Here is a 25,651-nt window from a genome sequence, read left to right on the forward strand (position 1 = left end):
ATTCCAAATGAACATTTATTTTGTATGCTTTTATTATTTCATTCATTCATTCAACAAAGTATATTGAGCAACTGCTCTGTGCTAGATGGAAGGAAAATACTAGGTGGGGCACAAAAGATATAATTCCCCAAGCTACCATGTCAAGCACTGTTTTTTTTTTTTTCATGTTACATTATGTGGAGAAATCAAGGCCCAGAATGAGAAGGTAGGATTCCAAGTTAGGACTCCATTAAAACTAAAATAAAATAAAAGGTAGGAGAGGCATGAGCTGGGAGATAGAAAGAGTAGTAAAGAAAGGCAAAAAGGAGTAGACGCCGGTTCTCCTGATTTACCTCAGGGATCCTCATTGACTGCAAAATCTCAGTTCCTCAAATCCAAAAACAATGAGAAGTTAAGCTTACAACTAAATTTGTAAATTATATGGACTCAGGAACATTCCGGAATAAACTAGCCAGCAACCTCATAAGGGGTTGTAACTAAAGTGAATGGTAAACATTCCTCCATAAAACATGGCCCTAAAGCAAGCCATTAATGTGAGGCAAGGTTGCTTTACACCATGGGAGAGGGTCAGCTATCGCCCAAAAGGGGCCAAGACAGGCAAATCTGCTTATTTAATGATCCAGTTGCCTTACTCTCCTGACGCGCTCAACTCTGACAGAATACCAAAGATTCCGAACAGCACAACCTATGAAGTTGCACAGTCATTGAGTGATGGGTCCTAGTCCCCTGTCAGTATCCCTGCCTTTCAATCGCATCACTTTACAGTTTCACTAGCTTTTAAGACTGTTGTTTGTTTGTTTATTTGTTTGTTTGTTTTGAGACAGGGTCTCACTGTGTCACCTAGGCTGGAGATGGAGTGCAGTGGTGTGATCTCAGCTCACTGCAACCTCCGCCTCTGGAGCTCAAGCAATCCACCCGCCTCAGCCTCCTGAGTAGCTGGGACTACAGGTGCATACCACCATGCCTGGTTAATTTTGGTATTTTTAGTAGAGACAGGGTCTCACCGCGTTACCCAGGCTGGTCTTGAACTCCTAAGTGCAAGCAATCCACCCACCTTGGCCTCCCAAAATGCTGGGATTACAGGTATGAGTCACCGCACCCAGGAAAAAGCTTTTTTATTTTTCTAATTTAATTTACTGAGCCCTGATTTTCACATCTACCAGACTCCATCAGTTCAGAAACATTTGCAAGGAGGAAGTTGGTTAGAGAGTACTGGCCTAATTTGTGCAGCCAGGGAGGTTTGAGAGAAAAATTGCTTAATCAAGGATCTGACCCATACAGATAAAACAAGTGGCGAGCACAGGTCTATTTACATGATGTACTGGCTCCAGCAAGGAGGGGATAGAGAGACAAAGTTTCTCACAGTGACATGTTTAGAAGCCAGCAAATGTCAGGCTTCCTGTTGGCCCATATCATCACTTCCTTGTTCCCCTGCAAAGCATGAGGTCCTTTAGGTCAGAGAAGAGGAAGAAAGAAGCAGGGGAGGAAGGATTGAGAAAGCACAGGAGTGGGTAGGAGAGGTAGCTTGTAATGCTTCTAGCACTGACTGTACTGTACATGGCCTACACCTTGGCGAGAGATCAATGGCCTGTCATTAAGGAGGACATGGGAGAGGGAGGAAAGTGATGAGCTTCTTAAAAAAGCCAGATTTGGAGGGGCGGGGGATGTCAGTGGGGAAGGTCAAGGGAGGGTGATAGATGAGGGATGTTAAAAATCAAGCACTGGGGCTGGGCACAGTGGCTCACGCCTGTAATCCCAGCACTTTGGGAGGCCGAAACGGGTGGATCACGAGGTCAGGAGTTTGAGACAAGCCTGGCCAACATGATGAAACCCCATCACTACTAAAAATACAAAAATTAGTTGGGCACAGTGGCACATGCCTGTAGTCCCAGCTACTCGGGAGGCTGAGGCAGGAGAATTGCTTGAACCCAGGAGTTGGAGGTTGTGGTAAGCTGAGATCAGGCCACTGCACTCCAGCCTGGGTGACAGAGTAAGACTCTGTCTCAAAAAAAAAAAAAAAAAATTCACGTACTGAATCATAAAAATGACAAAACGTAGGTTCTTCAGGTGAAGAAATGAGGCTTCAGTCAGTCGGCCTGGATTTTCCAGGCCTACCATTTAGGTAACTCATCTATTTCTCTATACCTGTTTGCTCATCTAAAAATAGGTATACTAATAATCCACATCATATAATTGCTGGGAAATTAAGGTAATATACTGGTGCCTAGCAAATGTTCAAATATCAGCTATTAATCAACTATTTAGTTGCGGATGCTGGTACAGGCCAAACCATATCTTGAAACCTAGATGTAAAATCTGCCTCTTCCTATAGCAAATACTGCAATTCATTTATGTGAGGCCCGTGGAAGTTGCCAGCGTGCCGCTCTGAGTTGTCATCATGTCAGTAAAATAAAAATAAAAAATAAAAATAAATTTTAAAAACTCAAATCCCTTAGGTCCCTGCCAGCCCAGGAGAGCTTGGCTCTCCTTGGCTTGTCTCATCAAAGGACTTTCTAAAGTTATTTTTCTAGCATCTTGAGTCATTCTGATCTGTTTCCTATTTATAGTCAAATGCATTTCTTAAATGTTTTATATACTGTGAACTCATTCGGTTTTTTTCTTTTTTTTTTTTCTGGAGACACAGTCTTGCTCTGTTGCCCAGGCTGGAGTGCAGTAGACAATCTTGGCTCACTGCAATGTCCCCCTCCTGGGCCCAAGCAATTCTCATGTCTCCCAAGTAGCTGGGATTACAAGCGTGCACCACCACACTGGGCTAATTTTTGTACTTTTAATAAAAACAGGGTTTCTCCATGTTGGCCAGGCTGGTCTGGAACTCCTGACCTCAAATGATCCTCCCACCTCAGCCTCCCAAAGTGCTGGGATTACAGGCATCAATCAGCCACTGCGCTGGGCCTCATTCTCTGTGTTTCTGATTTGAGTAATTTACATTTATTTACTTAGCACACTTTGGAAAGAAGAGCTTGATGGTCAAGGTGATTTTAGAAATCACCAAAAAGTAACTTTTTTCCAAATGCAGACTTGAGTTCGATTTCACTGAACATGAAGGAAGATCCCAAGTTGTGATACGTGCTGCCTAAACCAATGATAGCAGAAGCAAAACATGTCTTTGAATTAGCTTAGGGACTATTCAAGATGTTCCAAGATGATGGTATCATTAATGAAGTCCAATGTCTCTTGACACTACCTTTATCTCTCCCTCTCTTTTTCTTCTTATTCTATCTTATTCTAACAATAGAATTTAATAAAGAGCTGAAGCCATATTTCCTGCTCTTGAATTTAGAAGTCAATCATTTCATGACCACTCTAACCAAATTGCTTCACAGACAGGTGTTGTTATCCTCTTCATATCTTTTTCTGTGCTGTAAATAATATGTAGTATATAATGTTTCTTTTGTTGTTGTTGTTTTTGTTGTTGTTGTTTAGACAGAGTCTCACTCTGTCTCTCAGGCTGGGGTGTAGTGGCGCAATCTCAACTCACTGCAACTTCCACCTCTTGGGGTCAAGCAATTCTCCTGCCTCAGCCTCCTGAGTAGCTGTGATTATAGGCGTTCGCCACCACACCCGGTTAATTTTTGTATTTTTATTAGAAATGGGGTTTCACCATGTTTGCCAGGCTGGTCTCGAACTCCTGAACTCGTGACTCGGCCTCCCAAAGTGCTGGGATTATAGGCATGAGCCACCACGCCCAGAAGTGTATAATGTTTCTTAATCTCACAAATGTTGAGGATCAGGAACCCTAAAGGAAAAAGACTTCCCACTATTGGTCTAGTGTGCCCCTGGTGAAAGCATTTTTATAAACAAAAAACAATCTATAATCACCTTGCAGTCTGAATGTTGATCCCTTCAGACAGACTAGGAGTTTGCCTATTAAAAACAAATCAAAGAAGCAAATGAGAGTAAGAACAATCTTGGTTTCAACTGACAGATTCAACGAGATTATATCCTTGTTCATCTTCTTTCTCATCTACTGGAAGGTGTTGTGCTGGTGAGAAGATTTCCAGTTCACCGTCACTAAACAGGTCACACATCTTTAGTACTTCAAACACAGTGGACTTTGTTCCAATTAATTCCTAGAAGTAGTATCTTGAACTTTTTAGTAGTCTTTTATCACAACTATAATTAAGTAATCAATTGTGTAGCTCATGGTTGAAAGCTTTTCTTTCTTTCTTTCTTTCTTTTTTTTTTTTTTTTTTTGAGACGGAGTCTCGCTCTGTCGCCCAGGCTGGAGTGCAGTGGCCGGATCTCAGTTCACTGCAAGCTCCGCCTCCCGGGTTTACGCCATTCTCCTGCCTCAGCCTCCCGAGTAGCTGGGACTACAGGCGCCCGCCATCTCGCCCGGCTAATTTTTTGTATTTTTTTAGTAGAGACGGGGTTTCACCGTGTTAGCCAGGATGGTCTCGATCTCCTGACCTCGTGATCCGCCCGTCTCGGCCTCCCAAAGTGCTGGGATTACAGGCTTGAGCCACCGCGCCCGGCCTCTTCCTTCCTTCCTTCCTCCCTCCCTCCCTCCTCCCTCCCTCCCTCCCTCCCTCCTCCCTCCCTCCCTCCCTTCTTTCTTTCTTTCTTTCTTCTTTCTTTCTTTCTTTCTTTCTTTTTCTTTTGAGGTGGAGTCTTGCTCTTGTCTCCCAGGCTGAAGTGCAGTGGCACGATATCAGCTCATTGCAATCTCCGCCTCCTGGGTTCAAGCGATTCTCCTTCCTCAGCCTCCCTAGTCGCTGGGATACAGGCATGAGCCAGCACGCCTGGATAATTTTTGTATTTCGAGTAGAGACGGGGTTTCGCCATGTTGGCCAGGCTGGTCTCAAACTCCTGACCTCAAGTGTTCCACCCTCCTTGGCCTCCTAAAGTGCTAGGATTACAGGTGTGAGCCCCTGCACCCAGCCGACAGCTTTTCTTCTAAACTCCCTGAGAATAGTGACCATGTATGCAATCCCCCACACCCAAAGCAGTGTCTGTCCCATAGTAAGTGCGCAATAAATATTTGTCAGACAGAGCCCCAGGGAAGCACATGTAACATGCAGAGTTAAGTATAAAAGGCTGATACAGCACAGGAAAGGGAGGAGGAACAGTTTAAGTGGAAGGAGAAAACTAGTAAAGTGTGATATCACGAAAGTCAGGGACAGATCATTTTAAAGAGGAAGTTGTCTATGGTGCATGATGAAAACTGAATTTAGGGACGTGGAAATCATTGTCTTTGGCAAGGGCGATTTCCATGGAGCAGTAAATATGCAGGCCAGACCAGACACGGTGGCTCATGCCTATAATCCCAGCACTTTGGGAGGCCAAGGCAGGTGGATTATTTGAGGCCAGGGGTTCGAGACCAGCCTGACCAACATGGCAGAATCCTGTCTCTACCAAAAATACAAAAAAAAATGAGCAGGGTGTGGTGGCGTGTGCCTGTAGTCCCAGCTACTCAGGAGACTGAGGCACGAGAATCGCTTGAACCCGGGAGGTTGAGGTTGCAGTGAGCCAAGATCATGCCACTGCACTCCAGCCTGGGCAACAGAGCGAGACTCTGTCTCAAAAAAGTGCAAGCCAGGCTGGAATGAGTTCAAGAGTAAACATAAGTAAAAAGTACAGCTAGAAGATGGAGAAAGGACACTTATCTATGAATTATTGGCTGCAGGGTAATAAAAAACTAATAAAGGTACAAATATTAGCGTTCAAGGGGGTCAGGGGTTAAGTCATGTCGTATATGGGAAAGCACAGCACCATGGCTGGCAGAGTTGGGAGTGAAGGCGTGGTCACATTGCTCTCAGGACCAGCTTCTCCACGGGTGACTTTAGACTTCTCTGGTCAACCTCCCAAATGCATAGGAAGTTCTTATGGCAGTGTCTTTCTCTGCGCAAATAAATCAGCCTAAGTCAGTAAAAGGCAAGGAACAGTAGTGGGAAACTAGAGCCAGTGTGAAATAGTCACACATTAACAAACACAAACGATCAACACAAATATCAAAGCAACAATAAGAGCGAAAGATCACCCAGCAGCCGCAAGGGTAATGGTGTCTTGGAGTGGACAATTCTGCATTTGTGACCTTTTACAAAATAATTTTTATATTTTTATTTGAAAAAATAGAGCGACAAAGCTTCACCATGTTGCCCAAGCTGGTCTCAAACTCCTGAGTCCAAGTGATCCGCCTGCCTCAGCCCCCCAAAGTGCTGGGATTACAGGTGTGAGTCACCCGCGCCCAGTTCATGATGACTTTTAACTAGCCCCCAGTTCTGGAGACACTGTATTTAAGGAAGAAATAAAAATATACATCAATGCATTTGGAACAATTTAACTCAGGCCTTTTGGTCTTATTCTTGATATGGTTAATGTCATAGATAAATAAAGCTGAACACTTGTTAAAGTGGTGAAGACGGATTTCAGTGAGTAATAAACTATTGCAGTAGGGAAGAGGGTCCAGCGTGACCTGAAGTAGGAAATTGGCCTACTTATCCTACCTCCTACCTTTTCTTTTCCTTCCCCTTCAAGTAGCCTTCTAATGAGTTTTTCTACATTGGCAGAGGATACAATGTTTATAATTTGTTCCAGAATCATAATCCCTGGAATCATCTTAGATTTTATTATCAAATAGATTCAAAATGTACTAACCCTCTTTTTGTCATAATTTCTCCATTTATCATTTGTATGGCTTCTTCCTCTAGCAATTACTTCAAGAAAGCTCATGGAAACCGTATTCTTTTTTCTTCTTCTTTTTTTTTTTTTCTGAGACGGAGTTTCACTTTTGTTGCCCAGGCTGGAGCGCAATGGCACAATCTCAGCTCACTGCAACCTCCACCTCCTGGGTTCAAGAGATTCTCCTGTCTCAGCCTGCCGAGTAACTGGGATTATAGGCGCCCGCCACCACGCCTGGCTAGTTTTTGTATTTTTAGTAGAGACAGGGTTTCATCATATTGGTCAGGCTGGTCTCGAACTCCTGACCTCAGGTGATCCACCCTCCTCAGCCTCCCAAAGTGCTGGGATTACAGGGCTGAGTCACCCGCCCGGCCTGGAAACCATATTCTATGAGTACTCACATGTTTAAACTTTCTTAAAACTCTTATTATAAATGTTCCGTTAAGTTTTCTCCTTCGGGTACAGCGCTCTCTCTGTCTTTCCCCTTTCCCTGACATTCTTATACATAGGGGTTTCCTCTGCCTCCTGGCTCACAAAGTTCCCAAGGGGAGAATGTTAACAGTATTCTGAAGCCATAGACGTTGCTAGTGTTACAGCCACTCACAGCAACATACAGACTTGACTTCTTGCACCCAATGCAAAGATCCCGCAGCATTAAGAGGTAACAGTGAGCCCCAGGCCGCCCACGTGTGTCTCTTGCCACAGGTACTGCTTGCTCCTTACCTGGCCTCTAAACCCACACAGGCAGGCAGGTGAAACAAGAACATCGCTGGGGAATGGTCTAGCTAGTGCCCATTAACTCACAATAAGGATTTTGCACACCCAAGACTTGAGCCAGAAAGTTACATGAACCAAGAGAGTCAAGACCAATAGATAAAGATCAAAGACTTCTAAAATACAATCTTTGAAAATGCAATCATTCCTAGGCAAAATCCATGCAGTCAAAGAATAACATTTAGAGAAAGGGACTTAAAACATTTGACATTGGTAGATGGTAAGAGTAAAAAAAGAGTTGAGGTGGGGGATGACCCCAAACAATTTTGAGAGATCAGATTCACCAAACAGATGTTGATTTTGATAAGTCTAAGTTCAAATACAGAGGACAACATGACTGTAAACGCCCCAGAACAAGTGAGAAGCAAACTAGACCATGAAATTAACTTAATAGGCAACGAGTACTTACTATGTGTGCCATTGGACGGAGCCACTCAACTTTGTTAGGTAGGTCCTGCCTCCATTCCCACAAGAAGCAAGACCACTGAATGACTGCAAGACCACTCATGCAGTCAGAGCAACCAGGCCAGAGCAAATTCTGTAGTGAAGAAAGGCTCTCCTAGCACAATGGTGGTGCCTCTGCAGCAGAAAATCCCCTGCCGCAAGAACTGAGAAATGGAAGCCAGGCTGTGTGATTACAGCACAGTGCAAGGGAGAGGCTGAAGAATGTGAAACCAGCCATGATGACAAGATGTGTCCACAGAGGCAGGAGTCCCCACCCATGTTACTCAAAAGATATATTCCACTTAAAACCAGCGTACAGGGCAGGAGGGCCACTATTATGGCTTGAGAAATGACCACAGAGCCTAGGTGTAGCTAAAAGTGGCCACAAGCTTCTATAATTCAACATTTCTATAATTTCTACCTTTGCCTTTTAATATCTGGAGATCAAATCAGGCTTTCTAATCCTAATTTCCAATAGGAATTTAATTCCTAGGCAGACTACTATGTCTTTTGATCTTCGCCAGGCCCAAAGAATCACCCCTCTAGAGGCACAAGATGATCCGGGGAGGGACAGTCTGGGTTGAGATCCTACCCCAGCCATTTCTGGCTATACAACCTAAGTCAAGTGATTTACTTATCTTTGCCTCAGTTTCCTCGTCTGTGAAAATGTGGATCATGGTACCCACCTCACAGGCTTCTTGGAGTTTTTTTTGTTGTTGTTGTTGTTGTTGTTTTGAGACGGAGTCTCACTCTGTCACCCAGGCTGGAGTGCAGTGGCAGGATCTTGGCTCACTGTAACCTCCACCTCCCCAGTTCAAACGATTCTTCTGCCTCAGCCTCCCAAGTAGCTGGGACTACAGGCGTACACCACCACGCCTGGCTAATTCTTGTATTTTTAGTAGAGACGAGGTGTCACCATATTGGCCAGGCTGGTCTTGAACTCCTGACCTCATGATCCGCCTGCCTCAGCATCCCAAAGTGCTGGGATTACAGGTGTGAGCCACCAGGCCCAGACAAGAGTTTTACACAGGGTCTCCTATCTGCTAAATACTGTATCATTTGGTGCAAAATAAAAGCAAAAACCAAAAGTAACAAGGGAGAAGTTATTTTCATCCCACTAAAGATGAGGTGGGTGGTACAGAGCTGGGGGTGAGCCTCCTGCTCAAGGCTTCCAGGGACCCACGTTCCTCCCAACTCAGCACCTTGACATCATGAGGATGTGGGCCTTGTATCCATGGTTCAGTTGGAATCAGCCTCACACTGGGCAGCAAGACAGAGGAAAGGACAAAAAGGACCAAGTGCACCTGCCAGCCATCCCAGCTGACCCCGACAGGGCACCCTTTCTACTTTCATTTCGTTGCCAGAACCTAGTTGCAAGGGAAGCTTGGAAATGTAGCCTTTTGCCTAGGTGACCATGTGTCAACTAACATTCTTTGAAAAGGAATACCACAAATAGAAAGGGGAGTAATTTTAGAAATCTCCAGTGTTCTAGAAATTATCATAGGTTTAGAAAGTGAATGAAAGGAAGACAATAAAAATGCCTCTGTCCATCTGTGCCTCCCTGTAATAGCCACATAGAAAGTGCAAGATCAAAGAGATGGTGGGAAACAAACCCCAGACACAATGTATTCCTGGTTACTAGGCTGTCCCTTCAAAGGGGGCTCAATCAGGACCCTCATCGTTTAGCACACCTAACAACTAAAGTTAACTAGAGAAATTAAACGTGGTAAGCTGTAAACGGCCTAGACATACTCACAACACAATTCCCTCACCTTTCTTACACTTTCAACAGAGGGATAGATTTTGCCATGAGAACGCAGTCATGGTTGTAGGGTGTTAAGTGTGCAAAGGTATTTAGTAATGTGAGTTGCTAAATAAATGGAAAGAAACAACGGGCTAAGACATTATCTGGGGCCCCATATCACAGCCCCATGACTCTAATTTGAAAAGTAGTAGAAAGACAGTTGTCTTAATGGTCATTTCCAGGTACCAGTAAATATCCACAATAACCCCATTAATTCTGCTGGGAATCTTCAAGTGGGGGACATTGTTCTTCCAGAAAATACTAAAAGGCCAAGGCGTATACTCTGCTGGCGGCAAAAATAAGACTATTACACAGTGAAAAACAAAACCACAGGCGCCCTTGTTGCCACTTAAAGAAGTGCCCACTCTATCCCTCAACACACACACACCTTCCACTTTCATTAACTTTAAAAACGAAGGATCCATCCCTGTGTTCCACCAGTAATTTTCAGATCCTGCCACCAGGGGGCAGGAGGAATCAACGTCAAGAAGCTGAATCTCGGAAAATGTCAGGATTCCGGAAGGATCCACAAGAGCTCCAAATCCAAACTGTGTTGTATGAATGAGGGAGTTGAGACTTGAGAGAGTGTGACCTGCTCAGTAGGGACCCTAAGGACTAGCCCCTTAGTGACCTGTGTCCTGTTACTCTACCAACTTATGCTTGGTTTTATTTTTAACTTATTACTAAGGAAAATTTTAGCATCCACCAAAGTAGGAGAATAATAAAATGATTCTCTAGGTACCTGTCAGCCAACTTCAACAATTAGCAACATTCTGTCATCTTCCCATACTATGTATATTTTTTCCTTTCATGCTTTTTTGTTTGTTTGTTTGTTTGTTTGTTGACTGAGTCTCGCTCTGTCGCCCAGGCTGGAGTGCAGAGTGGTGCGATCTCAGCTCACTGCAATCTCTACCTCCCGGGTTCAAGCAATTCTCCGGCCTCAGCTTCTCAAGTAGTTGGGATTACAAGCACATGCCACCACGCCCAGCTAATTTTTGTGTTTTTAGTAGAGACGGGGTTTCACCATGTTAGCCAGGATGGTCTCAATCTCCTGACCTCGTGATCTGCCCGCCTTGGCCTCCCAAAGTTCTGGGATTACAGGCATGAGCCACGATGCTCAGCCCATGCCGTATTTTTATATCAAGAACCCAGGGGTACTACACTCCTGTGCTAATGCAACATTAAAATCACTGTAGGTCATTAATTTAAAAAATTGTTAGTGTCTGCTATATGCAAAGAACTGTAGAATATAAGCAACTGTAACAAAAGAGGAAGTATGGCACAATACTTTGATGCATGAATCTTGTGCTGTAAGGTTTTTGTCTTTTTTTCATGTTTATTAATTCTTGTGTTTCTGTAAGTGGAAAATGCAGTACAACTCGGAATTGCAATATTTGCTGGATTCCTGGGGCCAGTCAGAGATCAGAGTTAAAATCAAAGTCATGCACTTGGTCTTTGAAGACGCAGTCATAGCACTTGGGCTAACAGAAGGCATTTCCTGACACCGTTTATCCATTACCTCACTCTGGAAAAGGGCAAGTTGAAATGAGATGGGAGAAATACTAGATACCCCAAAAAGATAAAAGAGACAGGAGACAGGTCCGGTGTCTGTCACTTCTGGAAACAGCAGCTGAGGGGTCCCGACAGCCCTACGAGAGCAAATCTCATTCAGTTCCTTAAAGTAAAATCAAGACAGCCTCACACACACACAAAAGGGCATTTTTCTTGTGATCATTACTCCCAGAGATTGCTTTAAACCAAATAAAACCCGTTTCAACATTTCACAAATCTAACATCTAAGAATAAGGTTATCCAGCCTATGGTTTACCACATTATATTTCATTTTATAAGGTGAAAATCAGTGTAATGTGATAGAAAGGAGAGTGGAAACCTGCCCCCAGTCCCAGCTCTGCCTACTGGAAAGTTATCTGGCCTAGATAAGGGCAATTGTCCTCACTCCTCTCTTCCACCGGACCACCTTTGTATCAGAACAAAACACAGCAAAAGTCATCTGTTTCTTTACTTTCTTTCTTTTTTTTTTTTCAAGTGGAGTCTTGCTCTGTCGCCTAAGCTGGAATGCAGTGGCATGATCTCGGCTCACTGCAACCTCTACCTCCGGGGCTCAAGCGATTCTCCCACCTCAGCCTCCCAAGTAGCTGGGATTACAGGTGCACAACACCATGCCCAGCTAATTTTTATATTTTTAGTAGACACGAGATTTTGCCCAGGCTGGTCTCCCCTCCCACTTCAGCCTCCCACAGTGCTGGGATTACAGACATGGACCACTGTGCCCAGCTGATCATCTGTTTCTTTACAAGCCCAGGATTTATCAGCTGTTTGTTGAATCAGATGCTTCACCTGAACACCTATTCTTTGCTTGTCTCATCCTCCAAATTCTTCTAGGTATTATTCATGAAAGAACATCTGTCTTTTGGCTGTAACTTTTTATTTTTTCAATCTGTACTTTTTTCTTAGAATGAAGAAAACTTTCTTGAGAACGAGAACACATCAGGAAACAACTCAGTAAGGAGCAGAGCTGTGCAAAGCAGGGAGCACACAAACACCAAACAGGTACAGCAAGACTGTGGTGCGTGACTCTGGTGCCATGGCAACCGCTGCGCAACAGGCACCTGAGAACAGTGGGCACAGAAAGCATGGCGCCCCGCTGGCACACAGAGGAACAGATTAAGTGGTAATTAAAGTGTGTGGGGCACGGTCGTAAAGAAAACACACACGCCCAAACAAAGAGATTTTGTTTTTATCCACCTGTCCTCAGAGTTCCCTGATGGGAAGCGTACACAGGTTTTCACTGACGCTTCGCTATTAGGAGTTCCAAGCTCCATTTCAAGGAAAAAGGCATTGGCTTAGACAAAAGCACCTGAGCTTTAAGGTAAACGACAGAAACAAGAGGAACACTCTACTGTGGTTCTAAATCTGTGTCCATCATGCCCTAGCATTCCTTAGTAGCTTTATACCAGTCCAAGGGACTCTTGCTTAATTTCACTTACATGTGGAATTCTGGACAGGAGTTGCAAAAAAGTTCCTGTTGCAAAAAAGGTGAACAAATTACCCACGTAGGTCATCCCTTAAAAAGTAATTCAGGGCTGGGCACAGTGGCTCATGCCTATAATCCCAGCACTTTGGGAGGCTGAGGGTGGATCACTTGAGGTCAGGCGTTCGAGACCAGCCTGGCCAACATGGTGAAACCCCATCTCTACTAAAAATACAAAAATTAGCTGGGCATGGCGGCGTGTGCCTGTAATCCCAGCTACTCGGGAGCCTGAGGCAGGAGAATCGCTTGAACCCGGTAGGTGGAGGTTGCAGTGAGCCAAGATCGCACCATCGCTCTCCAGCCTGGGCAACAAAGCGAGACTATCAAAAAAGAAAAAAAGGAATTCAGGGTGCCTACTAGTGTGTCATTTTGTGAGGAGTTTTCTCGTGGTAAAAGAATCACTTTTTAAAAAGCAGACAATTTGGAAAACTTATTGTAGCAAAATTTGGAAGACCAAAAAAAGACTCATAATTCAAGAAAAAAAGTCAGTGCCTAACATTTTGGAACACAGCCTTTTTTAATGCAAACATACGCCCACATGCATATGTCATCTGTATTGGAATCACACCATGCATAGTACAGTGTTTGGTAACTGTCTATTTTGCTTAATTGATTGTAAAAAAAAAAAAGTTCATGCCACTAAGTATTCTTCAACAAAAAAAGAAAACAATACTTATGTCCACATAAAACCCCACACATGGATGTTGAGAGCAGCTTTATTTGTAATTGCCAACACTTGGAAGCAACCGAAATGTCCTTCAGTAGGTGAATGAATAAATAAATGTGGTACATTCAGACATGCAGCGTTTTTCAGCACTAAAAAGAAATGAACTGTCAAGCCATGAAAAGACATGAAGTAACCTTAAATGTACATTACTGGGTGAAAGAAACCAATCTAAACTGGCTACATATTGTGCGATCCCAACTGTACGACATTCTGGAAAATGCAAAACTATGGAGACAGTAAATAGCGGTTTCAAGGCATCGGGGGAGGTGGACAAATAAGAAGTGTGGGCTTTATTTGTTTTTTGAGACGGAGTCTCACTCTTTCACCCAGGCAGTGGCACAATCTCCGCTCACTGCAGTCTCCACCTCCCAGGTTCAGGCGATTCTCCTGCCTCAGCCTCCGGCGTAGCTGGGATTACAGGCACCCACCACCACGCCCGGCTAATTTTTTTGGTATTTTCAGTAGAGATGGGGTTCCACCATGTTGGCCAGGATGGTCTTGATCTCCTGACCTCATGATCCACCCGCCTCAGCCTCCCAAAGTGCTGGGATTACAGGCATGAGCCACCGCCCCCGGCTATAAGATTTTTAGGGCCATGAAACTAGTATGCCTGATACTGCAGTGGTGGATACATGTCATCATACATGTGTCCAAATCCATAGAACGTACAAGACCAAGGGAGTCTCACTGCAGACTTTGGGTGATGATGGTGTGTCCATGGAGGCTCCTCAGTTGTAACAAATGTACTTCTCCGGGTTCATTTGATAGTAGAGAAGATGAGGGTGGTAGAAAAAAATTTTTTAAATATTTTTTCATAAAAACAAAAATTTAGATATTTTACAGTTATAAACGGGGATGTGAAGGCTGAGGAGTAGCTACTGGATTTGATAGCAATGGGCCTTGGGTGACACTGGCAGGACGCATTCAGCAGAAGCAGTGTCACAGGGGGTGGAGAAGTGGGCAGGGTGTGAGGAAGTGACCTCCAAAGAGTAAACGCCACTCTCTCCAGTGGCCTGACTGTGAGAGGAAAAAGGGGTAGTTGTCCCATGATTGTGGGAGCCAAGGGAGATTTGTAGTTGTTGATTTTAAAACATGAGAAAAGACGGAAAAATAAAAGACAACAATAGTAATGCTAGACATACCATAGATAGGAGGTAATTTGGGGTACTTTCACCACAAGACAATAATAATGATGATCATTTCAATCAAATATTTACCAAACATTAACTATTGGCTAAGCTGGGAATTAGATAGAAATAAATGAATAAGACTCAACCCCAGCTTCTCCAAAGAAGCTGCAGCTTGGACTCAGCTGGTCTCTCTTACAATTATCCTCACACCTTCCTAGTTCCTGGGGTCCAGCCCAGAAAATAAAGGTAATCCGAATCAGGAGAAAAATTGAGTTTGGCCTCGTGGAATTATAGGATTTTTGAGAATCCTTTCAGCTCAGACACACACTAATGATTTATTTCTATGATTTCTGTTAAAGAGAATCAAAGGCCACATTGGATATGACAGAAGACAAGTGCTGAGATTTGACATTATACTTCTTAGAGCACACTCAAACTGCTCCACCTCCATCTATTTCCTCCCCCACCAGCTTCTGTGCCATTGGTTACAAGAGCCAGGCTTATTATTTGAGACATTCTTGGAGACTGAAGACAGGTAGGAGATCCTCTGCCATCCTGGAAATAGGATGGGTCATGGATATTTGAGAGCTCAAACTGTACCTAGAAAGATTGGGTCCCTGAAAAAATGGACCAGAGATATCCTACACTCAATTAATTAGAGCAAGGGCTAGCTGAGTAAGGGAAATAGTCCTTGTTCGCCCAACTGATAAAAGGATCCTCGTTCCCAAGGGGAGATTTATCGGCTCTTGAAGGTGCCAAGCTAGTGTTCATATTCGCAGACCAAGCCCTGGGCTGCCAGGGAAATAAATCCAGCTTTGGTCTCAGTCCTTTGGAAACCGGGGCTGGCAGAGTACTAGGGGAGATTTATGCAGCTCCTGGTATTAACTTCATTTAGCACTTGGCTGAAAACAGAGCTGGAGCTGAATGATTACAGGAGAGACAGGAGTGAAAAGCATAAATACGAGCCTGTTCCCTTAAGAAAAGGAGAAAATACCAACCGCTCGTTTGGAAGGAAAGGAAGAGTTCAATGTGATCCTGCCTTTTTTTGTGTGAGATTATAAGCGGGGAAAAAATGTCTGTGCAGTAGATAATAGGAGCCATCTTCTTGCATAATAATTTAAAAGAACCTATTGAAAGTTCTTTGCCTGAGTTCTGAGCAATGAAACCAGGGTCCATTATGCCCAGGATGCTCATTATTCCATCTCTGCTCCAATGTTTGATTTCCAGGATGAAGAACAGGGCACAGTTGAGCAAGATTCTCCAAGAAACAAAGAAGACATGGAGGATGATGAAGAGGAGATGCAACAAAAAGGGTACAGTCTTTGAAACAGGGAAATAACCAAGCCTACCTCCCATTTGGTTCTATTACTTTGATTTTTTTTTTTTTTTTCCAGACAGAGTCTTACTTTGTTGCCCAGGCTGGAGTGCAGTGACTCACTCTAGGCTCATTGCAACCTCCGCCTCCCAAGTTCAAGTGATTCTCCTGTTTCAGCCTCCCGAGTATCTGGGACTACAGGCGCAGGCCACTATGCCTGGCTAATTTTTGTATTTTTAGTAGAGGCGGGGTTTCACCATGTTGGCCAGTCTGGTCTCGAACTCCAGACCTCAAATGATCCACCCACCTCGACCTCCCAAAGTGTTGGGATTACAAGCATGAGCCACAGCGCGGACCTCCCATTTGAATTTTAACATTTATTGTAATTTATTAGAGATTGTCACCACTCATCCATCTACCCTCCCTACCCGACATCCTTTCCAGAAAAATTAATGAAGCTCTAAGATGATCAATGTGGCCAATTCAAACTGCTGATGTTCTGGGAACACAATATGCAGATTTAAATTCACCCAGGACAGTCTTCTAATTAAAAGTGTAAATCACCAACTAATTGCTCCAGTCCATATGAATGCAGTTAATTCGTCTTCTCAATGTCAATCAATAGCAATTGATTGCTCAAAACCCAATCCACTTTAAATCCCAGCAAACTGTTACTCTTACCTTGTAATAGCCTCAAAGTATTCCAAGTTCTTACAACACCATAAGGTAGGAGACACAAGATTAGTATCTTTATTTTTTGGACCTGAAAAATGAACCTCAGAGAATTGACTTCCCTAAGTGAGCTAGGAGAGGAAGAGAGCTGGGTCACAATTTCAGCTGATTCCTAATCCAGGATTGTCTGCTACTCTGTCATAACACTACAGTATTTGTCCATCTTCTCTATTCCTACTTAAATTTGATTTGCATTCCTATGTCTCTGAGGAAATTTTTCTTCTTTTTTTTAGAGGCAGGGGCTCACTCTGTTGCACAGGCTGGAGTTCAGTGGTGCTAATTTTAAATCTAGAAATAGATTTTAATTTTTTTTTTTTTTTGAGGCGGAGTCTCGCTCTGTTGCCCAGGCTGGAGCACAGTGGCACAATCTCGGCTGAATGAAACCTCCACCTCCCTGCCTCAGCCTCCCTAGTAGCTGGGATTACAGGCATGCGCCATCGTGCCCACTTAATTTTTGCATTTTTAGTAGAGACAGGGTTTCACCATGTTGGCCAGGCTGGTCTTGAACTCCTGACCTCAGGTGGTCTGCTCGCCTCAGCCTCCCAAAGTGCTGGGATTACAGGTGTGAGCCACCATGCCTGGCCAGAAATATATTTTAATTTAAATCTATTCTGTCCAGCCTGGGCAACAGAGCAAGACCCTGTCATGAGATCTGTCAAGCTCACTGCAGCCTCCACCTCCTGGGCTCAGGTGATCCTCCCACCTCAGCCTCACAAGTAGCTGGGACTATGGGAGGAACTTTGTTTTCATGTATCAGACGATACCTCTGGAGTTGGCCAGAATTAGGGTTGGCAGGTCTTGTCACATATACATCATCCCAAATATTTACCATATCAGAGACATAGCAAAGTTTTATCCTTCATTTTACTTTATGAGTCTCTGACCCGGAGGTACTGAGAAATTCTCTTGGGTGGTCAGAGGTACTCAGGTTTCACTAATGTTAATGAGACTGAAACAGCCGTCAGGAGGTTGGGAATTACTCAGCCTAGATAACCAAATGACCAAAGTGTCTACTTGCAGGTACTCTGCTTTATGGGGAAGTCAGATTGCTGTAATGGACTACACACATTCCCTGCAATTAAAGAACCTGATAGAGTCAACCTGCAGTATGTGAATATACCCTATTAAATGTCACCCTCTGCTGCTGCTTTTTAACATATATTCAACTGAGAATAATACATCATTAGCCTTTCCTAAATTAGACCATGAAAAAATGTCTTCACTACACTTTTATTCACCCAATATTTTCTAGAGCACTGTTTCTAATTCTCAGTACACATATTCACACACATACATAATGATGAACGTTTCATGAAGTGATACCTATCATTCTTATGTATGAATGATACACTATGATACTTTTAATACTTTTATTCTTTCTTGTCTTTTGTTTTTTCTTTTTCTTTTTTGTGATGGATTCTCGCTCTGACTCCCGGCTGGAATCCAATGGCGCAATTTTGACTCACTGCAACCTCTGCCTCCCAGGTTCAAGTGATTCTCCTGCCTCAGCCTCCCGAGTAGCTGGGATTACAGGCATGTGCCACCACACTTGGCTAATTTTTGTATTTTTAGTAGAGATGGGGTTTCACCATGTTGGCCAGGCTGGTCTCAAACTCCTGACCTCAATGGATCCACCCGCCTTGGCCTCCCAATATGCTAAGATTACAGGCTTGAACCACTGCACCTGGCCTTTTTTTTTTTGTTTTTGATACAGGGGTGCAGTGGCACAATCACAGCCCACTGCAGCCTTGACCTCTCAGGCTCAAGTGATTTTCCCATGCAGCTGGGACCACAGGTTTGTGCCATCACACTGAGCTTTTTTTTTTTTTTTTTTTTTTGGAGAGACAAGGTCTCACTGTGTTTCCCAGGCTGGTCTTAAACTCCTGGGCTCAAATAATCCTTCTACTTTGTCCTCTCAAAGTGCTAGGATTACAGGCATAAGCCACCATACCTGGCCTCCTTCTATTTTAATACTGGTTACTATGTGGACTTTATAACCCACGAATGGATCTGCAACTCAGAGCCATAAAATACTGTTTCAGATAAGCAATATTTACTCCCATTTCATTCATCTATCAACCAATACATGTCTGTTGAACATCCTTAATATCCAAGGTTCTACTCATGGTGCTGTATGGCTCACAGGCATCTGTTCTCCAGGGTCTCTGGCCCTGGGGGACTGAGAAATTCTCCGGTGTGGTCAGAGGCACTCAGGTTTCACTAGGGTTAATGGGTTGGAAATTATTCAGCCGAGATAACCAAATGACTGGTTATTAACCAAATAACCAATATTTCCTGCTACTTGAAATAAACACAATCAAAGAAGACAGTAAGAATAAAGTTCAGAGGCATGTATCTGTCTGAGGAGATGCAAGAAGACTTTTTAGAAGCCAAAAGCTTGAGCTGTGCCCCAAAGCTTGAGAAGTGGCTCACCTGGAGGTGCAGGCGAGACTGTTGGAAGGCAGGAAAGTGAAGGCACTGGCCAAGGGGAGTGCAGGTCTCCCAGCTCGGGGCCACGTCCTTTGAGGTCCTGGTGTTTGGAAATCATCTATATGGGATGAGAAATGGTCATTTTTAGAAGTGCTGTCCCGAGACCTGGAGGGGACAATGGGGAAATATGCAAGAAGTTCCTTCCACCCAGACTCAAGTGGGAGAAGGAGAGGCCTCCAAAGAAAGAGGCATTTACATGGGAACAAGAAGATCCCCAGATAAGGAGAAGAGAGCCATGTGACTATCACCCTGGCCTCCCAGCTCACTCCTGGGGAACTGCTGGACACGATCGTCCTCCAAAGACATGACCCAACCTACACATTGCTCACACACTACCTACCCACCCCATAACAAAGCCCTGGATGGAAGTAAAGACAGTCCAACACCTCCAGAGCTTTCTGAGAAAGCTGTGACAACTTTTTTTTTTTTTTTTTTTTTTTTGAGACGGAGTCTCGCTCTGCCACCCAGGCTGGAGTGCAGTGGCACGATCTCGGCTCACTGCAAGCTCCGCCTCCCGGGTTTACGCCATTCTCCTGCCTCAGCCTCCCGAGTAGCTGGGACAACAGGCGCCCGCCTCGTCGCCCGGCTAGTTTTTTTTTTTGTATTTTTAAGTAGAGACAGGGTTTCACCGTATTAGCCAGGATGGTCTCCATCTGACCTCGTGATCCGCCCGCCTTGGCCTCCCAAAGTGCTGGGATTACAGGCTTGAGCCACCCCGCGCCCGGCCCCCGACAACCCATTGGTTAATAGCCCTAACATCTAGGAAATCCTACTTTGCATTTTAAGCACACCCCATGAAGCCCATCAGTCTTGGACTAATGGGGATGGTGACGGGGGACAGAGCGCCACCAACTTGCTCAGACTTTGCCAAACCAAGAGGGATGACAGAGTTCCTTGGCTTTTTATTTTCTAACAACAAACACATAATAACCATTGGTTAGAAGCTAACAGAAGATCTCGTAGTGTGCCAGAAACACTCTCTTCCTGTGACTATTTCAGCTTTAGTTAGTTATCCATCTCCCCTGCTCTGTTCCCAGGAGCATGTTGTCTGCACCTCTCTAATCCCTCAGGGGTTGGCACACTTATTCAGTGATGGTGATCAATGAATGGTCACGATCATGGCTGACTCTAGTCTAAAATGAAATGAGTTTCCCCTTTCTATTTTGTAAGACATATGCCTCACACATGTGTTTGTTTGCTTTCTTGGTTTACAAAGCCTAATCTAGCCTCAGCATACAATTTATTTCATGTTTTTGGTATTTACTTCTCCCTGCCTTTTTGCTTTTGTGTTGCAGGTGTTTGGAAAGGAGATATGACACAGTATGTGGTTTCTGTAGGAAACACAAAACCACTCTTCGGCACATCATCTGGGGCATTTTATTAGCAGGTAAATAACAAAAAGGGATAGAGATACCACAGTCTTTTTTTTTTGCAGGGGTTCTCACACATATTAACTTTAGGTGGGAAGAGATTAAACCTTTACTGAATCATCCAGGGAGGCTGAGAAGTAAATCAAGAAGCCCTTAATAGGTGAAGCCTTTGCAAATTGTTTCCCTACCCCATTTATGAGGCCAGAAGCTCCTTCCTTCCTTCCTTCCTTCCTTCCTTCCTTCCTTCCTTCCTTCCTTCCTTCCTTCCTCCCTCCCTCCCTTCCTTCCTTCCCCTCCCTTCCCTTCCCTTCCTTCCCTTCCTTCCCTTCCTTCCTTCCTTCCTTTTTTTGAGATGGAGCCTAGCTCTGTTACCCAGGCTGCAGAGCAGTGGCACGATCTCGGCTCACTGCAACCTCCGCCTCCCAGGTTCAAGTGATTCTCCTGCCTCAGCCTCCCAAGTAGCTGGGATTACAGGGACCTGCCACCATGCCTGGCTAATTTTTGTCTTTTTAGTAGAGACGGGGTTTCACTGTGTTGGCAAGGCTGGTCTCGAACTCCTGACCTCATGATCTGCCCACCTCAGTCTCCCAAAGTGCTGGGATTACAGGTGTGAGCCACTGTGCCCGGCCGGGAAGCTAATTTTCGGAGTCAGTTACTCTCCTCATTCTTATAGCCTTTGTTACTGTCATGTGGATTTGAGGGGTGCATTGGTTCACACAAATCCAGAAAACACAAGTGATTAATTCTTTATATGAATACGACATGAGTAGTCTAGGGCCATCTAGCCCATTCCGCTTGCCTGAAGGCAGGACAAAAATGTCTCCTGTTTTTACTCCCTCCAAAACAAAGAACTCCTTGGCTCACTTTATTTGTTTTTTGTTTTGGTTTGTTTTTGTTTTTGTTTTTGTTTTTGTCTTGTTGTATTGTTATTTTTTTTCTTGAAGCTCAGCACACTGAACTTGGCCCATTTTAAAGAACACTCCTGTCTATAAAACATAAGCACCCCCATCCAAGCCCACAGACATCAATCCAAGGCTGCTGCACCGCCAAGGTCAGTGGTTTTGCGGTGCTCAGACAGTTGGAATAGGAAACAGTAGGGTTGGTGAGCTTTCTGAATACTGGGCCAGATAATATTTTAGGCTTTTCAGTATTTCATACGTAAGGGCAAAACCATGCCATTCTGCCACTGTAGTAACAAAAGCAACCGTAAACAATACGTAAGTAGACAGACATGGCTGTATTCCAACACAACTTTATTTCTAGAACACACATACAAACTGTCAACTGAAGAATCAATCATGAGGTTCAAACATTTGGAAAGGAAAGTTCTGTTTCTCATAAAGGGTTGCAGCCTGCAAGGTGGCCACTCTGACAGGCTGGGAAGTGTAGTCTCCAATAGAAGCCAGAAACAAGTACTTTGAGGGAGACAAGAATAAGACAGGAATTTATGCTGAAAGGATTGGCTAAGCATAAATATTCAATAAGCTATGGGGGAGTCATGAATATTTATCCAAGGAGACACATGTACATGCACAACTGAGATCTATGCCTCTTTATGGAGCATGTATATAAAAAATAGCAGTGTTACCATGATCTGAGGGTGGAGTTATCAGCCCTGTGAAGTCAAAAGGTAAAGCAAAGGACACAGAAACCCTCACTGTGCATCCTCCAGGACTGGCCAGAACCACTCCATGGTCAGCAGCCTCTTATCAGGAAGAAATGCCTTGTGAAACTGGTGAGATGTCACATCAAAATTTTAAAGAGGCCAGGCACGGTGGCTCACGTCTATAATCCCAGCACTTTTGGAGGCCGAGGCAGGTGGATCACTTGAGGTCAGGAGTTCGAGACCAGCCTGACCAATATAGTGAAACCCTATCTCTACTAAAAATACAAAATTAGCCAGGTGTGGTAGCGCATACCTGCAATCCCAGCTACTTGGGAGGCTGAGGTAGGAGAATCGCTTGAACCTGGGAGGCAGAGGTTGAAGTGAGCCGAGATCGCACCATTGCACTCCATCCTGTGCAACAAGAGCAAAACTCCATATCAAACAAACAAAAACTCTAAGAGGGAGGGGGAATTTGGTTACCACCTCAGATGATTGGCTAAAGGCGATAGAGAAATGAGTCTTCCGTTTCTTGTTTTCCAGAGCTGGTTTCTGCTTACTCCTTAGGAAGGAATTCTGGTTAAAGGGTCAGTTCAGTTGGTTGAGTGAGTTAGGACTTTATTTTTATTTCTCAAAACACACAAATACAAATGTACTTGCCACCTGCAAAAACAAGTAGCAGGCCAGATTTAACCTGCAGACCACCTTTGCAGACCTTTAGGAATAGGAAACCTTGGCTCAAGCCTGTAATCCCAGCACTTTGGGAGGCCGAGACGGGTGGATCATGAGGTCAGGAGATCGAGACCATCCTGGCCTACACGGTGAAACCCCGTCTCTACTAAAAAATACAAAAAAAAAAAAAAAAAACTAGCCGGGCGAGATGGCGGGCGCCTGTAGTCCCAGCTACTGGGGAGGCTGAGGCAGGAGAATGGCGTAAACCCGGGAGGCGGAGCTTGCAGTGAGCCGAGATCGCGCCACTGCACTCCAGCCTGGGCGACAGAGCGAGACTCCGTCTCAAAAAAAAAAAAAAAAAAAAGGAATAGGAAACCTTATTCTTATCCCAGAATCTGCTCTTCGAAAGCAGCCACCTTGGTAATTGCCCCTACCTCTCTTCCTTAGAGACTCTGTCACTTAGAGAAGTAGTCTGTTGTTGGTAGGTCTGTGCCTTCACTCAAGTTTAGACCGAATCTGAACTGCAAACCACAAGAATCAGTACCTCTTTGCAGTGGTCGCTTCAACACTCAGCCTTTCTCTGATAGTAGTTCACCTGCCGAGACTGAATGCCAGGGATAAAAATGGCCAGTACTTAGAGGCCCAATGATTGAGCATCAAGATTCAAGAACTCAGAAGGTCCTGTAAGAATAAAAAGACCTAGCACCCTGTCCTCCTAGCATTCTTGGCGATAATTTTCCAGACTTGCTTTGAAAAATATCAAAAGCCCCCCATCAAATGAAGCCAGCAGCCATATCAAGAGCACTCCTGCATTCAATAATATCTTGATTAAACCTCCTCTCACCTGAGCCAAATCAAGGCTGGAGGCTGGAGGCGTGTCCCAGTAGTTAGTGATGTTCAATGTCTGTTTTTGCTTCCTGGACAGGTTATCTGGTTATGGTGATTGCGGCCTGTGTGCTGAACTTTCACAGAGCCCTTCCTCTTTTTGTGATCACTGTGGCTGCCATCTTCTTTGTTGTCTGGGATCACCTGATGGCCAAATACGAACATCGAATTTATGAGATGCTGTCTCCTAGCAGAAGGCTTCTAAACGGCCATTGGTTCTGGCTGAAGTGGTAAATGCAATCGGTTCTCTTACTTCAGTTAAGAGAGAGTCTTTTCCAACACCATTTCAAAAATTTGTTCTGAAATTACTTCCTCGTTTATGGGATATGGAAGCTAGAAACATCCTAGGGAGTAATCTGTTACAATGTCTTCAGTTTACAAACGGGAAATCAAAGCCTAGATGAGGCAATGGCTCATGAAATGTGTGCAAATGTCCTCACAAACTGCCTTCATGTCAAGTGTATTAAATGATAAAATGTTGTCCAAAAGATGATGAGCATATTACATTCCATGTGCTATATTAGGGAGAGACACCGCTGTGCCTACATATTAGGAAGTAGTTAGAAAAATAGAAAAGAGTGAAAGTTTTGTCCTAACAGGATGGCTTTCGCTCTCCCTCTGACCTGTCAGTGGAAGGGCACCATGATCAATCAGTAATGTCTGTCCTGGCACTAGATAGGGAACAGCACAAATGCCATCTAATCTCAATACCTGTAAATAAAGAATTGGGTTATAAGTACAAACTGATGGAGATTGCTGATGACGTGTCTTTAAAGAGCTTTCATTTTTACCAACGTTTTTTCTTTTACGAGTTATACCTATTCTCTTTGCAATTTATTTACAAAATGAGGATCATAGAACATATTCAATCTTGAATTTGATTATAGTTCCTGTATGGTTGACCATTTATTTTACCTACAAAATCTTTGCTATTTTAATTATTATGATGAACACAAATCTTTATATCTATTTATGATTTATTTATTTATTTATTTATTGAGAAGGAATCTCATTTTTGTCGCCCAGGGTGGAGTGCAGCGACGCGATCTCCTCTCACTGCATCCTCCATCTCCCGGGTTCAAGCGATTCTCCTGCCTCAGCGTCCTGAATAGCTGGGACTACAGGTGCCCACCACCATGCCCGGCTAATTCTTTTATTTTTAGTAGAGATAGGGTTTCACCTTGTTGGCCAGGATGGTCTCAAACTCCTGACCTCGGATGATCCACCTGCCTTGGCCTCCCAAAGTGCTGGGATTACAGGCATAAGCCACCACACAAGGCCTATTTATGATTAAGTCAACTGGTATTTCATCCTTTCCATTTCTTTATTGACTAGTGAAGCCAAATAATTTTTTTTTTTTTTTTTGAGACGGGTTCTCGCTCTGTCACCCAGACTGGAATGCATTGTTGCAACCTCGGCTCACTACAACCTCTGCCTCCCGGGTTTAAGTGATTCTCCTGCCTCAGCCTCTTGAGTAGCTGGGATTACAGGCACCCGCCACCATGCCCGGCTAATTTTTGTGTTTTTAGTAGAGACATGGTTTCACCATGTGGGCCAGGCTGGTCTTGAACTCCTGACCTCAGGTTATCCACCGCCTCTGCCTCCCAAAGTGCTGAGATTACAGGCATGAGCCACCACGCCTGGCCCCAAATAATTTTTCTATCAGGTTTTCTTTTCCTCTAATTTCTTCCCATGCCTTTTACTCATTAAAAATGTAGGGCTTTTAAAATTGTTTAGGGATGTTGAAGACTGCTAGCACTTTTTTCATGACCCATGGGGCTACGGTCAAAATAAAACTTAATTTTTTTCATTCATCATTCTTTCAATTTTATTCAATGGGAGATATCTACCCTATATTTTACAAAAATGCCAAAAGCCCATGACCCTTCTGAACACTCTTAGTAATAGTCCAAAGTTCACAGGCTTTTCTTTTTTTTTTTTTTTTTTTTTTTGAGACAGAGTCTTGCTCTGTCACCCAGGCTGGAGTGCAGTGGCGCCATCTTGGCTCACT

At 44.0% G+C, this 25,651-nt stretch overlaps 1 protein-coding gene across 2 annotated transcripts in view; it reads left to right on the plus strand.

The window, feature by feature from the left end:
* Nucleotides 1–25,651, plus strand: part of SLC28A3 (solute carrier family 28 member 3) — a 61,392-nt gene that overhangs the window by 8,320 nt on the left and 27,421 nt on the right. The window contains exons 2-6 of one of the 2 annotated variants that reach the window (XM_033236940.1): nt 12,140–12,235; nt 14,933–15,108; nt 15,801–15,886; nt 20,406–20,497; nt 23,681–23,870. In XM_033236940.1, the coding sequence (XP_033092831.1) occupies nt 15,852–15,886; nt 20,406–20,497; nt 23,681–23,870 (317 nt within the window). In that variant the 5' untranslated portion in view covers nt 12,140–12,235; nt 14,933–15,108; nt 15,801–15,851. The remainder of the gene's footprint in view (nt 1–12,139; nt 12,236–14,932; nt 15,109–15,800; nt 15,887–20,405; nt 20,498–23,680; nt 23,871–25,651) is intronic. The other variant, XM_033236939.1, reaches the window with a different exon arrangement.

The sequence above is a fragment of the Trachypithecus francoisi genome, unplaced genomic scaffold (genome assembly GCF_009764315.1).
Source record: "Trachypithecus francoisi isolate TF-2019V2 unplaced genomic scaffold, Tfra_2.0 Lachesis_group16, whole genome shotgun sequence".
Classification (NCBI taxonomy): domain Eukaryota; kingdom Metazoa; phylum Chordata; class Mammalia; order Primates; family Cercopithecidae; genus Trachypithecus; species Trachypithecus francoisi.